Raw genomic sequence first — 17,571 nt, 5'->3', positions numbered from 1 at the left:
TAATTTACACTTGTTTTTAGTGATATCTTTGAAGTGAATGGTGATCTCGATATTTTTGTTGGTAATAAATAGCTTCAATTATGTACTGTTGAACTGGATATCAAAATTTTACTGTTTTACAAAACAAGTTCTTCTTAGAAAGGCAGAAAAAATGTATGTAAATAGTTCCTACATTTCAAATTTTTACAGGCTCTAAAGCCTCTCTCCATATATATCTATTGGCATCTATTTCGGCTGAGGCCTTGCGCTGTGGCTGACTGGATTGCCTCAGAAATTAACCATTAATACCCTCTGGCATCATTACAGCAAACTCCCCTTCAGTTATGAATGACTGAGGGAGATGGTTTGACACTTTTTACTGTCTTTTAATTTTTATATATTTTTATTAAATTTGGCTTTTAATTTTTACATAAGGTTATTTCTTCTCCTTGATCATTTATCAACTTCTGTAGAAATTTATTTCAGTTTATCTCATTTTGGTAAAGTCTAATGCCATACTGATAATGGGACCATCACAGGTCAAGCAAAAGTTCAGATGAAAATTGAAAAAATAATTTGAAACCTAAAACAAAGGAGACTGATTTGAACCTTGAACCTCCTAGATATGAGTAGAATATATATATGCCACTGTGACATCTTCATTTATGATAAGGCAGAGCATGCAACTTGATGTTTCATTTGTTTGTAAATTAAGCAGCAGTGGAATAATTTAATTAAAGGTATGATGTTTTAACAGCTGAACTGCACTTGTATATTAAAGAATTCACTGTTTAAGATAACTGGGATTTCTAGATACTATTCTTTGCAAACACCTGATATTTCACTGTTTTACAACAATACAGTTCATCTAAAATTAGAAATTAATTTCTGCTTCATTTTTGGGTGAACATTTTAATTCAACACTAAAGTCCTATATTCTCTAGGACAAGAAGCTTGTACAGCTGTCACAACAAGACACATAATCCTACCTTAAATGTTATAGAGACTGTGAACAAAGTAAATGGTGCAAATTTATAAATTATCAACAGCTAAAACAGACTACTCAGCTAGCTTTGATGTTACAAATAAGATTTTGTACAAAATGTATCGGAAATGCAGCATTAAAATGTATAATATTTTCCTTTGTTTCATGCAAATGATGGGCTGCAAAGTTTTGAACACAATAGTTTCATTTCCAAATACAACACATTTGTTTATGCCAAGGTACAATATGGTATGACAGGAAATTTGAAGCCCAAAAGTGTACAGCAATTAAAATAAATTGGTAAGTCTTGGAATCTTTGTTTTTAATATATTTTTCCCACGTGGAAGTTTCTTTCTATTTTATTTACAAAATAAAAACGGATGGATGTGTGTGTGTGTGTGTGTGTGTGTGTGTGTGTGTGTGTGTGTGTGTGCGCGCGCGCGCGCGCGCGCGTGTATATACCTATCCTTTTTTCCCCCTAAGGTAAGTCTTTCCGCTCCCGGGATTGGAATGACTCCTTACCCTCTCCCTTAAAACCCACATCCTTTCGTCTTTCCCTTTCCTTCCCTCTTTCCGAAGAAGCAACCGTTGGTTGCGAAAGCTAGAAATTTTGTGTGTGTGTGTGTGTGTGTGTGTGTGTGTGTGTGTGTGTTTGTGTGTTATTTTATTGTGCCTGTCTACCGGCGCTTTCCCACTTGGTAAGTCTTGGAATCTTTGTTTTTAATATATTTTTCCCATGTGGAAGTTTCTTTCTATTTTATTTACAAAATAAATAATAAGGTTCGCTGCATGAAAGAGTAGTAATTGCAGCATCTCTTGAACATTAAAGTTAAACAGAAATCTAAATTAGTAATTTTTCTAAAAAATAATGTATTACTAACATACATTATAATATCTTTTGGACAAAATCTCTTAAAATGCCAAATGCTCTACAGCACAGAAATCTTCACTTACCCACGTCGTCCACGGAAAACAAAAAATGCAGCTGCGGCAGCAATTAATACCAACAGTGTCACTACTACAATCACAATCACAATAATAACAGGCTGCCTATTGTCTTCTGCCTTGCCTGGTGTGGCTGTACCTAAGCTGACTGGTGTCTCACAACGTGCACCTCCAAATTCTGGTGGGCACCTGCAAAAATTTTAACACAACAATTAAAATGCTGTACAATAACATATTAGCAGCATACATTTAGTTTTAAAATGTAAAAGAGAACTAAATTTGCCACTATCAAAATGCAATCCTAGAAAACGAAGTGCTAAAGTTACTACAAATATGTAAGGTATCCATCTAGCATATTTCCATGTGTCTACTCTTTGAATGTGTATTTAACACAGGATGTGTGATTTACGATAGTTGCTAGTAGAGGTCGTGCTTGACGCTTGCATTGAGACAGGTTAATTAATATGGATTTATTAAATGCAGTAAGAATAGTGAACCTGCTACAACAACTCAAAAGAGAAATGATGATGTATTAATGCACCAAAACTTGTGCTGTTCAACAAGCAAGTTAATGGCAATGCTGTCTAGCAAAAGGATAAGTAATGACAATAGTACACCAACAAATGTTAAAGCAGTATGGACAGGATCAGAAGATGACAGTGTGGAAGAAGAGTATAGATGAAAGAAGCTGTTTAAGTTGACCAAGCTCAACAACATGTACTACAACTGAACAGATGAGCTTACAACAAGCAACACGCCAATACACTAAGATCATGGAAGTCACATAGCAGAGGCAAAAAATGCTTGCATGCTTGTGTGTGATAGGTCATCCAGCTTCATGCCCACTGTCACAGGAACTTCTACATTAATAGCAAAAATAATTTGTTGCACCTAACAACAATTTAAAATCAGAGATGGAATAACAATAATAAAAAATAGATAGTTTCTTACTCACCACACACAGTAGACACTGTGTGGCAGACAGGCAATGTGTGTGTGTGTGTGTGTGTGTGTGTGTGTGTGTGTGTTCTTCATTTGAAGGGGAACCGTGTCTGACACTTTATAATATCGAACAGTCTTCTTTTGATGTGTCTGTCTGCCACTCAATGCCTCATCTAAGTGGTGACTAGCAATCTACAGAGAACTCCAAAAACAACCAACAAGAATAGATTAGCACTAGTTGTAATTTGCTGTGAGTATTCTTCACAGAATGAACCTGCAACGGGTGCTTCTGCCCATTAATATGCACTGGAGAAGAAAACTGGCCTGCCCCAGGAAACACCATGCCAATACAGTGTTATACAGCCTCCTGTGCTTAATAAGACCTGAATTCGGTGAGGAAGAGAGACTAAGGCCAATCACTGATGATGAGGTCCTGTCAAGACAGCGAATCGCGGGGATTTAGATTGCTACATTTCACCTGCTCCAAATAGTCCTTCATATTGTCTAAGGGATTAAGTTCAGGTAATTCAGTGGACAATTTGAGGTGATAAGCTGCCCAAGATTTTGTCAGACCAGGAATGTAGTAGTGTGCAGTTCTTTGAACACATCTGATGTCACATTGGAAGACAGTGCAACCCTCTATTTCCCTATTTATATAAGGGTTATCCAGAAAGTAACAGACATTTTGGTCTGTCATGGCAGAGGACAGAGCTGTGGCCACCATCTCAACACCAAAAGTTATCCACTCAGTACGCATCCAGCGGTGGTAGTGTGTAGTCTGTGGCTCTGCTACTTTGCTTTGTGTGACATGTTAAAATCTATGCTGCAACAGAAAATCCTGCCACTTGTGAGGTGTGTTGGCAAAAACTGCAAATCAATTGAAATTTATCATGATGTTTGTCATGATAAATGTATGGTGTGTGTACAGAGATGGGATAATGAGTGAGAGCCAAGTGAGACAATGGTGCATTGGTTTTAAACATTGCTATACTAATTTTCATGATGACTGCAGTGGTAGGTCTGACTTTGAGACTGACAAACTGGTGATGAAAATCAATGACAAAATTCATGAAAATCATCCTTTCATGATTATGGAGCTTTTGCAATATTTTCCCCAAATTTCACATAGTTTGATGCATGAAACTGAGGTAACTTGGTTGCCACAAATTTTGTGCTAGGTGGGTTCCCTAAATCCTAAAGGAAGACCACAAAAAATGGAGACTAGCTGCAGCACTGACCTTCCTCACGGATTACAAGAAAAATGCTAATGAAGTTATCAATTGTATCATAACTGGGAATGAGACTTGTGTGAATCATGCCAATTGTCAAACAAAAAGGCAATTGACAGAATGAAGGCACACAAATTCTCCCAAGAAACCAAGGAAATGTTTGCAAACAATGTCAGCAAAAAGATCATGGCTGCCATGTTTTGGGACTGATTCTTGTTGATTTCCTGGAATGTAGTACAACAATTAACTCAGAGGGGTACTGTCAGCCACTGACAACATTAACATGGGTGATACAAAATAAGCATTGAGGAAAACTTGGCACAAAAGCTTTGTTTTTTCATGACAACACACGTCCATACACTGCCAACCGTATCGCGAGAGCTCATACGGGGTTTTGAATGAGAAGTGTTTGATCGTCCACCATACAGCCTGGATTTGACATGGTGCAACTATCATGTCTTCTCAGCAATGAGGACTTGGCTTGCTAAACAACACTTTGACACTGAAGCCTAACTGCATGCCAGTATAAACCAGTCGTTGCAGTCGCAGGTGGCAGATTTCTTCAGATTGAAAAACTTGTGCCGTGTTATGATATTGAATGGCTCCTATCTGAATGTCGTTTATGTATAAAAATAGCTGAGAGTGTACCTTTATAAAGTATATAACAAAATTTGGTTTTTCCATACCATTATTTTTTTATTTCAAAACATTCATTACTTTCTGGATAGCCCTCGCAGTGCAATGATCGGATGTGGGCATGGAATTTTATTTATTCCTGTATCAGAAGCGTACATATTATACACAATTATGATGATTACCTTTGCCCAAAACTTTGCCAGCTCCAATATATTTCTGTTCCTTGATGAAGTTTATCTTCTGTGCAGGAGGCTGGGAACAGACAGCACTGAAGCATATGATAAACAGTCTGGTTTTCTTCACAGTCACACTGAATATCATCTTGATCAGTGTAGCTCCATCTTGCCAGATTAACCTTTGATCCACCAACTCCAGATCTGATGCATATTCAGGGTCTTCCAACTGTCCATACAGGAAGTTCCCGCTATTGGGTGCTATGGATTGGTCATTCGTGTATTGGATGGTTAACAGAGAGGGCACACTTCATTGCAAAATGGACCTAACCATGTTGCCTAACATACCAATGTGTCTCTTTATTTCAAGAATATTGAAGTTACTCAAATTCACGTGGAAAATGTGTTCCACTTTTGCACCAAAGTTTGCCACTGCTGTATTGCTCCTGTAAATTAATCTTTAAGATAATGACTGTCCACAGTAGTATTTCCCAGTTTACGTGTTGTTCACTGAAGCGGCCACATTCACTAGGGATGGCATATTCAGTCATCACAATGAGCATTTGTGGTACCAGAAAATCTGCACTGTGTGCAGCACCAGACAGCACATTGCTTCGCAGTTAATGTGTGGGCCGTTTTGGTTGGCAACTGCTTAGTCAGACCATAGCTTTTACCATCCCACTTGGCCGCCATGAACAATCAGGTGTTTCTTGAACAGCATAGGGTTCCAGCATGATGAGGTGCCTGCTTATTTTGGACTGGCTGTTCATAGGCATTGATTGTTTGGGCGTGGTGGATCATAAACTCACCAGACTTAACGAGCCTTGAGTTCTTTCTGTAGGGACCCATGAAGCCTCTAATGTATCGCAATCCTGTGGAGTCTGAAATGGATGCCTTCACAAGAATCATCTATGCAGCTGCTACAATAAAAGAAAATTCCAGAATGTTCGAGCACGTCCGGCGGTCAGTGGTCCATTGGTGTCACATACATGTGGTGTCTTATGGTGCAAATGTTGAGCATCTGTTGTAACACTCTAGCTGTATATTCATGTCGTACACCATGGGTACTGACGGGATCCAATAAATATTTCAAATGAATAATTCCTTTCTGATCTCCAACCTCTGCTACCACTTAGCTACATCAGCATCTACATCTATATCTATACTCTGCAAACCATGGTGTGGTGCATAGCAGAGGATACATCCCATTATACCACTTATTAGGGTTTTTTCCTGTTCCATTCACATGTGCAGGAAGAATGATTGTTTGAATGCTTCTGTGCGTGCACTAATTATTTTAATCATCCTTACACTCCATATGTTGTTAACAGACTTACTAAGGATAGTTTATGTCCATCTTCATGGGTCTTCCACTTCAGTTCCTTCAATTTTTCTGTGACACACTGCACTGGATCAGACAAACCTGAGGCCATTAATGCTGCCCTTCTCTGTATACATTTAGTATCCCCTTTTAATCATATTTGGTACGGGTCCCACACACTTGAGCAACATTCTAGAACTGGCCAGACAAGTGATTTGTAAGCAATCTCCTTTGTAGACTGATTGCAGTTCTCCAGCATTCTACCAATAAACTGAAGTCTACAACAGGCTTTACCCACAACTGAACATATGTGATCATTTCTTTTCATATTGCTACAAAGTGTTACACACAGGTATATGTATGGGTTGGCTGATTCCAACAGTGACTCACTGATGTTATGGTCATGGGATACTACTTTTTTCATTTTGTAAAGTGCACAATTTTACATTTCTGAATGTTTGAAGCAAGTTGCCAATCTTTGCACCACTATGAAATCTGATCAAGATCTGATTGGAAATATATGCATTTTCTTTCATACGCTACTATGCCATACATGGAACTTCAAAGTGACCAGTGTGCTCTTTCACAGGACTGACTAATATCCATTCCACATATCTGAGCACTTTCCTTTGCAATGGGATTTATGAAACACAAAAAATATGCAAATGAAAAGATGACAGGTAAGTAATAACCTACATAATACTTAAAGCAATTTGATATTTATTTAACAATATTATGAAAAGAAAAGTTTCAATTCACCTATAGTGGAGATGCTGAGACACAGAGAGGCACAACAAAAAGACAGTCACAAATAAAGCTTTCGGCCAGTAAGGCCTTCACCAAAAATAGACGACAGACACACCACAGTGGATACAGTTGCCTGAGACTGCAGTCATGGATGTGTGAGTTGCATTTGCTTAAGCATATATATATATATATATATATATATATATCTGTGTGTGTGTGTGTGTGTGTTCTCTATTCTTGATGAAGACCTTACTGGTCGAAAGCTTTATTTGTGACAGTCTTTTTTGTTGTGCCTATCTGCGATTCAGCATCTCTGCTATATGGTGAGTGGCAACTTTCCTTTTCAAATATTTTTACATTCCATCCTGGATTTTCCATTGTTTGATATTTATTTATACATTTGTAATGCCAAGTAACATATTTCTTTGTACTCACAAACATGCATGCTGAACGCCGCCTGCCTGAAGATTGCAGGTACCACCATTTAAGCAAAGTCCACGGCACGCAGTTGTTATTTTGATTTCACACCGTAGACCTGTCCATCCAAGTGGACAGATGCATGTTACCTTATGTGTTTCATCTTCTTTTTGACAAGTGCCACCGTTATGGCAAAATTCACTGCAGGGATCAACTTCACGACAGTCTGCTCCTCTGTAGCCTTCGCGACACCTGAAACACAGTGTTGGTTTATGCAGCAGGAAATCATAAATGGCGACTGCTACTATAACAAAAGATACTATAACTTTTTACAGCAGCTGCTTTCTGTCTGGGTTCTTTTATATGTGCACATTAGCTTGTGCAACTACAAATGGTATATATCAGAGTAGTGAAAGTTTATTGTAACCAAACTGCACAGATTTTGTTTCCAACAGCTGCTCCTCTTTGTTAATATATACCTTGACCTGTTTCACATCTAGTCAAGTTTGATGGCAGGAGGAATAGGAGTTCTGGTCAGGTGCATACAGGGGTTATCAATGCAAATTCCAGTAGGGGTAATGCAGGAGTGGGTTTTACAATGAATAAGAAAAAAGGAATGCAGGTAAGCTACTAAGATCAGCACAGCGAAAACATAACTACATCCAAAATAGACATGAAGCCCACATCTACAACAGAAGTATAAGTTAATATGCCAGTTAGCTCCACAGATGATGAAGAGAATGAAGAAATGTATGGTGAGATAAAATAAATTCAAAAATGGCTCTGAGCACTATGGGACTTACCTTTTGAGGTCATCAGTCTAAAAGATAGTTAAGGGAGATGAAAATTTAATTCTGGTGGGGGGCTGAAATTCAATAGCAGAAATAGGAAGAAAAGGAAAAATTGTAGATGACTATGGATTGGGGGAAAGGAATGAAAGAGGGAGCTGGCTGGTAGAATTTTCCACAGAGCATAATTTAATCATAGCTCACACTTTGTTTAAGGATCATGAAAGAAGGCTGCATACCTGGAAGAGACTTAGAACCACTGGAATGTTGCAGAATGATTACTTAATCATAAGACAGATATTTTGGAATCAGATTTTAAATTGTAAGGTTTTTCCTGGGGCAGATTTGCACTCTGACCACAATTTATTGTTTGTGAACTGTAAATTAAAAATAAAGAAACTGCAAAAAGTTAGGACATTAAGGAGATAAGACTTTGATAGGGTGAAATAACCAGAGGTTGTTGAGAGTTTCAGAGAGAGCATTAGCCAATGACTGACTAGCAAAGGAAAAAGGAATACAGTATAAGATGAATGGGTAGCTTTGAGAGATGAAATAGGGAATGTAGCAGAGGAACAAATAGGCAAAAAGACACGGCCTAACAGAAATCCTCGCATAACACAGCAGATATTGAAATAAATTTAAAAAAGGACAAAAGTAAAAATATTGCAAATAAAGTAAGAAAAAGGGAATACAAATGTCTTAAAAAATGAGATGACAGGAAGAACAAAAAAGCTAAGCAGGAATGGTTAGAGAACAAATAACAGGATTTAGAAGGATTTTTCACTAGGGGAAAGATAGATACCACCTAGAGGAAAATTAAAAAGGGCCTTGGAGAAAAGAGAAGCAGATGTATGAATATCAAGAGCTCAGATGAAATCCAGTCCTGAGCAGAGAAATGACAGCTGAAAGTAGAAGGAGTATGTACAGGGTCTATAATTATATAAATGCAAGAGGATGTGAATGGAGATGAGATGGGAGATATGTTGCTGGGAGAAGAATTTGACAGAGCACTGAAAGACCTAAGTCAAAACAAGGCACCGGGAGCAGTCGACATGACGTCAAAACTACTGATAGCCATGGGAGGGCCAGCCATGAGAAAACTCTTATATCTGGTGTACAAGATGTATGACACTTCAAAAGGAATTTAAAAAGTCAAATTCCTAAGAAAGCAGTAGCTGACAGCTGTGAAAATTACTGAACTATCAGTTTAATAAGCCACAGACACAAAATACTAACATGAATTCCTTGTAGAAGAATGGAAAATGTGATTGAAGCTGACCTCAGTGAAGATTAGTTTGGATTCCAGAGAAATGTAGAAATACAACAGGCAATACTGACACTACAATTTATTTTAGAAGATAAGTTATTTGAACAGCAAAGATTTGTTTATAATGTTTGTAGGCTTAGAGAAAGCTCTAAACAATGCTGACTGGAACATTCTCTTCGGAATTCTGAATGTTGAAGGGGTAAAATACAGGGAGCGGAAGGTTATTTACAACTTGTGCCAAAACCAGACAGCAGTTATAAGAGTAGAGGGGTATGAAAGGGAAGCAGTGGTTGAGAATGGAGTGAGACAGCATTGTAGCTTATACCTAATATCACTCAGAATATTGGAATGTAGCTGAATTAAATCACGTGATATTGAGGGAGATAGATAAGGAAACAAGACACTTAAAGTAGTAGATCAGTTTTGTTATTTGGGCAGCAAAATACTGATGATGGCAGCAGAAGGGAGGATATAAAATGTAGACTGGCAATGGCAAGAAAAGTGTTTCGGAAGAAGAGAAATTTTTTAACACTGAATAAAGACTCAAGTGTTAGCAAGTCTTTTCTGAAGGTATTTGTCTGGAGTGTAGCCATGTATGAAAGTGAAACATGGACAATACACAGTTCAGACAAGAGGAAAATAGAAACTTTTGAAATGTAGTGCTTCAGAAGAACGCCAGAGATTGGATGGGTAGAGCACATAATTAATGGGGAAGTACTGAATAGAAATGAGGTGGTAAGAAGTTTGTGGCACACTTGAGTGAAAGAAAGGATCTTCTGTTGCCACCCACTTCATACATTGTATTGCCTACTGTATCAACATCCCACTTCACATCCAATCAACGCAGGATGCCTGCATCACAGGGCATACTTTCACCAGGAAAACCTATGTGGGCTGTGTTGTCACACAAATATTTACTGGCGGCCACAACATAAAACAACACCACGTCTCCACCAAACCAATGGCCACCAGGGACCACTAACCATTCGCAGAGCCTGCAGAACACCTTCATTAGAGGTCACAGCTAGCCCAGGAACTACGTTGATACACCATGCACGTGATCACAAATAGATTCGGCAGATACATCCACTAAACAGGCTTTATAGGGCAGCACACTGCCAGCAAAGTACAGAGTTGCCCCTCCGCCCCCGGCAGCCCCGGCCAGACACCTCTTCTAGGTGGCCAGTCTCTTGCAGATGGACTTAGTGTAGTCGACAAACCTCTTGACATTGTAGAATTGTTTCATTGTGATCTCTCCCTGTCCTGTGAAGAGACGGATCTTTTCTATTATTATTATTATTATTATGTTTTTTTTTTCTTTTCTTTGGGATTAGTTGCTAAAACACATTTTGAGACATCAAGGGATGACCCATTTAGTAACCAAGAGATGAATACAGTAAACAAATTCAGAAGGATGTAGGTTGCAGTAGTTACTCGGAGATGAAGATACTTGTATAGGATGGAGTAGCATGGAGGGAGGCATTAAACCAGTTTTCAGATTGAAAACTGCAACAGCAACAACATGACTTCCATGCACAAAAAATGGTAAATAAGTTGGTCACTACTGTTGCATATTTTACTAAGGAATCCTTTATGCTCTTTATTTTTATTTTTCTTATCTCTCTTTTTTTATCACTGCTCTGAAGAGTCAAATCTATCTACCTCATATTGATTCATGCTATTTTTCTCTTTCTCTTTCTTTCAATCTTTTATGGGTCTTTCTTTCCTTAAAAGCATGTATGAAAATTTACATCATCCACTTTTTTGACATTATTCAGTTCGACCTTAAACCAACTGGGTTCTTCACAGCTTGGGATCTGACGGATTTGCCTCCAGCAGCCCCCCCCCCCCCCTCCCCCTAACCATTTTTCCAACCTACCTAACTAATCCTTCTTTCATCTCTGAAGCTGTTCTGAAAGCTGGGAATATTATTTTCTATTTACATTGCTTTCATCAGCAATATTATGAATTGTACCATCTGAAGGTGGATATGAGGTAGCCTTTCTCACTCTCTTTGTCTGTCTATCTATTTTACTTTCCTCTCTCACTATATTGATACTATTAAGAATGATTGAAATCCTTGCTATCCATGGATATCGTATTTTTAGCTCTTTAGATAACATCTGCTACTATATTTCTTGGTCTCACTGGCACAGCAGCTACATTCAAAGAGTTTTGTGCCCATTATTAATACAGACTATCACGTTTATAAATGAGGAATTTGAGAAGATAATTATTGACCTAAGACTTTGTAGAGGACTCTTCTTTTATTGTTAAATTTTCTTTCCTACTCTAAATACCATTATGTCATGCGGTTTATGCCACCAGTTAATCTCTCAAAGACAGGAATGGCGCAATAGGCATATAAGATTTAGCAAGTCTTGTTACTGCTCATCAGTCTTGGGTATGCTACTGTAATTACAACTTATCTCTTGCACCAGTCAAACTTTTCAAACTTGGTTTAGTTCTGTAGTATTTACATCTGAGATAGGCTCCCCCCCCCCCCCCCCCTCCTCTCACCCCACTCCTACCAAATTTTAAATGACATCAAGACAATGCAGACGTCTATGAGTGTGGAAAAAGTATATTTCTGAGGAAGTAACACTGTATTGGTATTGTTACTTGTTACTTCAGTGAAGGAAATTAGTCAGTTGTGTCACTCATTGATTTGTATTACGACTAGCTGTATTGTGATGATGCAAAATGTTAGTTTTTTTCTGTGAAGGCAGAGAGACTCCAAAAACAGCAATGTTCTAGACTCTGCTCATAAAATGGTTGACGTCCTGGACAAATGTTGTAGGCATTCCTGTTGCAGACAGCACATTGTGCATACCAGATACCATCATTTAAGAACATTAAGTAAGCAATGGATATAGGAAAAACAATGATGCAATTTAAAAGTACTAATTAACTGAACAAATATTTATCAGCATTAGAGCAAATATTTCACACTCAGGAAATAAATTGTGCTGCTGGCTAACAAGGGATATACTTCACGTTTCAATTATAACACAGTGGCATTTCTGTTGGAGAAAAATATGTACAGATGTCTAAAACATGATCCTAATCTGTCATACAGAAAGAGGCATTAAAGTTTTTGAAAAACTCTGGCCTATCTGGCAATTTTGTGAAGAAACTTACAGCCTGAACTCCTAGACCTCCCAAGCTGCAAGGCTTTCTTAAATCGATAAAAAGGAGTCCCATTATGGTCAGAATCAATTTGATCTCTCTTTCTGCTAAACTCCTTTTTGAAGGAACTTCTAGGCAGACTACTTCCCTCCTCAGACTATAAAGTTGTTGTCATCAGATTTTGATGATCATCTACTTTTCACAGAGAGGAATATTTAATGATATGACTAATGATACGGTCACTGGCTTCTCCAGTTTCTCCAACTCTTGCTAACTTAAATTTGGCTCCATTTTGCCCACAACTATTCTGTTGTTATGACAATGATACATTTATGAATTGGCCACATCATGTCAAAGATCTTCACCAGTTTTTTGATAACATGAATAATATGCACATGGCTCAGTTCCTCAGTAAACCATTGGCTTACAGCACTGACATATATCTCACTAAGCAGAGCTTCCACCATCCAGTCTAGAATAATGTGTTTTCAAATAAGTTCAAACACAGAGCTACAGCACCTTGGGTTCTGAGGTAAAACATATTTCTTCAGTGTGAATATAACTATATTGCTCAACAATTTGTGTAATTGTCAAATCTGCAAAGAACACAAAGGGTGCAATAAAAATACAGATTTAATTTAGAAAAATCAGCTACTGTTGAACACTTACTCACAATCATGTAATTATGATTGGTGAATGAAGTTACTCTCATATATCAATCTACTGGGACTGTTGCCAAAGAGACCATAGGGATCAGAAAATGCTACAATGCTTTCAACTTGGACAATGGCCAGGATCTCAAAGGAGGTTGAGGAACTAAAAGAAAGGAAGATCAGGGTGTAAGGTTCATTGACAATAGGGTCATTAGAGATGGGGCATAAGCTCTGGATGTTTCAAGAATTGAAAAGGGAAACTGTGGCGCCCTTTCAAAGGAACCATCCTGGCATTTTATAAGAGCAATGTATGGAAATTGTGGAAAAACCTAAATCTTGATGGCTTGATAGTTGAGAGACTAAAGAAACATTCATAGGAAAACAGGTTGTTACAAGGCCACCGTGGTAAAAATTATGACAGTCAGCTGTCCTGATGAAGACAATGTAGGTAACTGACAAAAACCCAAGCTTTTAGTCTGATTTGACGAGCAATAAGATTGTGAAGATTGTATACAATGATGATGACAGGAGAAACTATGTTCACAAACCATATTTGTTTAAAATTAAAGATTTCAACTCTTCATTTTTTTAGTATTGCATAACATGGAGGGCAAGACAAACTGGCACATGAAGCAAATGTTCGCACACAACTAACAGTCAGATGGCACCCACAGACAGCACATAGATAAAACTTTAGTTTCAGCTGAGAAAACATTAGTTAACACATCTATTCCTTCTTAACATCAAGCTGAAATTTACCAGCCACCTTATTACATTTCTGATATTTCTATAGGGGTCCATTAGTGTCTGTTTTGCTTTTGTTGCTTACAGGTGAACAGTTCTAGGAAGATAGCTCTCACAGCATATGCTTCATTCATTTGTTAGCATATACTAAGAAGCTTCAGTAACAGTAAAATGTATAGAAATATTAAAAAAGAAAGTGTGAAAACAGACCTTCATATACAGTGCCTCAGAGAATGATGTTATGACAATAAAACACAACATGTTGCCAATATATAATTTACCACAGAATGGCACCATGCATATTCAAGATATAAATGACAACAATAAGATATAATGTACGCCCAACATAAATTGCTACTCAGAAGACTAAAAATGTATAGATGAAAGGAAAAGAAACTTGTGTTTTGCAAAAGTACATTTGTAGTCTAAAAACATTCTTACTCTACAAATAATGTACAAGGGGTGATCAAAACATAGGGTTACATGGCTGATATACCTGGAGCTTCATTTGTTACAGTGACATTAGTAATGGGCAGAAACTCTGATGCATGAGGTTGGCAATTGTGCAGAGTGTTTTCAGCCACCCACCACCTACAGTGCTAATTGTAGGTAAACACATATGGCGGCCAATTTGGAAAATTGGTCTCGCAATGAAATCTACATCCACATATATATTCTGCAAACTGCTATGAAGTGTATGGCAGAGTGTATATCCTGTTGTTGTACCAGTTACTAGGGTTCTCCCCATTCCATTCAAGTGGAGAGTTGCAGGAAGGATGACTATTTAAATGTCTCTGGTCATGCTGTAATTAATCCAATCCTGTCCTCATGATTATTATGGGATAGATATGTATGGAGCTGTAGAAAATTCCTAGAGTCATCATTTAAAATCAAATCTTGAAAGTTTATAAATAGTCTTGCTCGAAATAGTTTATGTCATCTTCAAGAGTCTGCCAGTTCAATTTCTCTGCTCAGTTATTCGATTTCTGTAGGTAGTGGAAATTTTCTGGCAACTGGTAGAGGATTACAAAGAGACTAATGTCTTGTAAGCATATTGCAGAATGACATCTTGAAGATTTTGGCTGGTAGAGAAAATGTCATCAACAAGGATCACAGTTGTCAATCCAGCATGGCATCAACAGATGTGAATACAGCTCACAGGAGTAGCTGACTGGCTGATTGAGGGTGCCAGGTGGATCACATTATGGGATATGATGCTAGAATTTTGTCTGGAAGCATCCATGTCATTGTTCACAATCTTCTGCAGTATTGGAAAGTTCATTCCTGACAGATTCTAAGAAAACTGCCCAACCAACACAAGCAGAAGTACGAGGGGGAGGTCTGCAAATTTCCATCAGATCTGCACAGAAGGGCACAGTTTTTTGAACTGCATTGTCACAACTGACAAAACATGAATTTACCACTACACTCCCAGCAGTAAGCAGCTGTCAATAGAGTGAAAACACCCCTTCTCTCCAATGACAAAGAAGTGTAAGGTGATGCCACCTGCCAGGAGGATGATGGCCTCAACATTTTGGGACAGCATGTATGTCAAACTCATGGAGTTTTTGGAAAGAAGATACATAGTGACAAATACTGCAAAACATTGACACAATTTCATGAAGCAATCAGGAGGAAGTAGACAGGATTTTTCAAGATGACATCATCTTCCTTCATGTCGATGCATGGCCTCATACAGCCAAGGAGACCACCACATTGTTGAAGCAGCTTCACTGGGACATCATTGACCACCTTCCCTATAGCTTGTATCTCGCCCCAAGCATCTTTCATTTTTGTCCTTACCTGAACAAGTAACTAGGGGGCCAACGATTTGTTTCAGATGTGAAGCATTTCACAACATGGCTGAACACATAAGGACAGGATTTTTACCAGGAGTATATATTCACAACCTATCCCATGAATAAACAAGTGCCTAAACCAACATGGAGATAATGTTGAAAAAGAACTCATTGTGTGTACCATCAGTTGGCTGTATTGGTTGTACGAAATTAAAAATACATGTTTTGCTGCAGGCTTTGTAACTTAAGTTTCTAATCACCCCTCATAGTAACAAAATCCACAGTGTGTGTTATTTTCACAGAGGGGAGCATACATGACAGTAAAAAACAGCCATTCTCATGTACTGACTTGCAGTTCCAGATAGTTTGAAAAAGTCCTTCAATTGATATGACAGTTACAAACCATTCACAATCAGATGGGTCCCTTCGCAAATTGCTTCTGATAAGTAACAAATAGTTTTAGCTTGTTAAAATCACTACTTTATAACTCCTTTCAATTTGAACATGCACATGATGACTGGAAATTGTTGCTTGAATGAAATTCTTGTTTAATTGCACTATCAGTGCTCAGTCACCAGACTGTCATAGCTATCAAAGTTTAGGAGCATTCACTGAGGACATTTTAAGATGAAACAACTACACAAATCTGATTTGCTGGAAAGGAATATGTTGACATTCACAGGAAGAAAACTAAAAAAGTATTATTCATTCAGAATCCTGACAAAAGTGAGTTAATGAGAAAAATCAGAAATATGTACATTTTATCATGGAGTTGTTTTGTCACTGCAAGAGAATAGCAAAAATGCTCCATAAACTTCAGTGGCAGATGTCAGTGTAAAAAAACAGATGTTGTGTCATTGAAAGGGTCACTATAAGCAGCCATTTCAAGAGGAGTTAGAAAAATAATACTGCCTGTAATACATCTTTTATAATGATAATGCTAGTGAAGTAAAAGAAATTACAGGTTGTACAGAAGAGTATTAACAGCCACTATTCCTGTCAATTATCTGTAAATTGAACAGTTAGGGACACAAATAATACTAGCACACCATGTTCTGACTATCACAAGTCATACACTGGGTTTTATGGTACAAGTGTAAGTGCAGAGACTGGCGAAAAAAATAAAATAAAACAGGTGGGCTCACATTCTATGAATTGACTGCTTAATGCAATGTCACGAGAGCTATTGCACTTTCTTTTGAGTAAGCAATGTTCAAAGCTTAATGCTTCTGAGAAATGCAAGTGACAAAAATTGCAGATTTGCTGGAGTCGTTTAGTTACACTTTTGGCTATGTCATAAATTCAATAAAAGTTTTACCTCTATCATGCAGTGGAAAGTCCAGGAAGGAATAACAACAGTGTGGGAATGGATAGATTGCTACTCACCTCACTGAGGAGGCATTAAACTGCAGACAGTGTACTGACTGCTTCCCACTTCTCCTTATTGATGATGACAAACAGCTAATTCTGCAAGGCTATTTGATTTCACATGCACAGCCACTCTTTGGCATGATAATATTAGTTGCATCAAAACTCACGTGAAAGTATTCATAACAATAGGCAGTTAACAACAGCCAAGAATAATAATAATTCATTATAAAGGCAAAGAAAATTCTTTCAAGTTGTTAATATGTGTGACACTATGTGCAAGTAAGTTGTGTGCCCAACACTATTAATCACAGTGCGTAATAAGCACTATGCTTTGCCCGGCAAAAACTTTTGTGCTACTGAAGAAGCCAACATTACAACACATCTACATAACTAAACAAATTTATGGGGAACATATGCTGACCTTTGACTGAAAATACTACTTTATG

At 37.8% G+C, this 17,571-nt stretch overlaps 1 protein-coding gene across 2 annotated transcripts in view; it reads right to left on the bottom strand.

The window, feature by feature from the left end:
* Window positions 1-17,571, bottom strand: part of LOC126278124 (low-density lipoprotein receptor-related protein 1) — a 688,899-nt gene that overhangs the window by 11,369 nt on the left and 659,959 nt on the right. For both annotated transcript variants that reach the window (XM_049978010.1, XM_049978009.1), the window contains 2 exons: window positions 7,393-7,626; window positions 1,919-2,098 (listed from right to left, as the gene is read on the bottom strand). In XM_049978010.1, coding sequence (XP_049833967.1) covers window positions 1,919-2,098; window positions 7,393-7,626 — 414 coding nt within the window. The remainder of the gene's footprint in view (window positions 1-1,918; window positions 2,099-7,392; window positions 7,627-17,571) is intronic.

This window comes from Schistocerca gregaria, chromosome 6 (assembly GCF_023897955.1).
Source record: "Schistocerca gregaria isolate iqSchGreg1 chromosome 6, iqSchGreg1.2, whole genome shotgun sequence".
NCBI lineage: Eukaryota > Metazoa > Arthropoda > Insecta > Orthoptera > Acrididae > Schistocerca > Schistocerca gregaria.
Note: the sequence above shows the minus strand (reverse complement) of the source record. Positions and strands in the feature narration are given on the sequence as shown.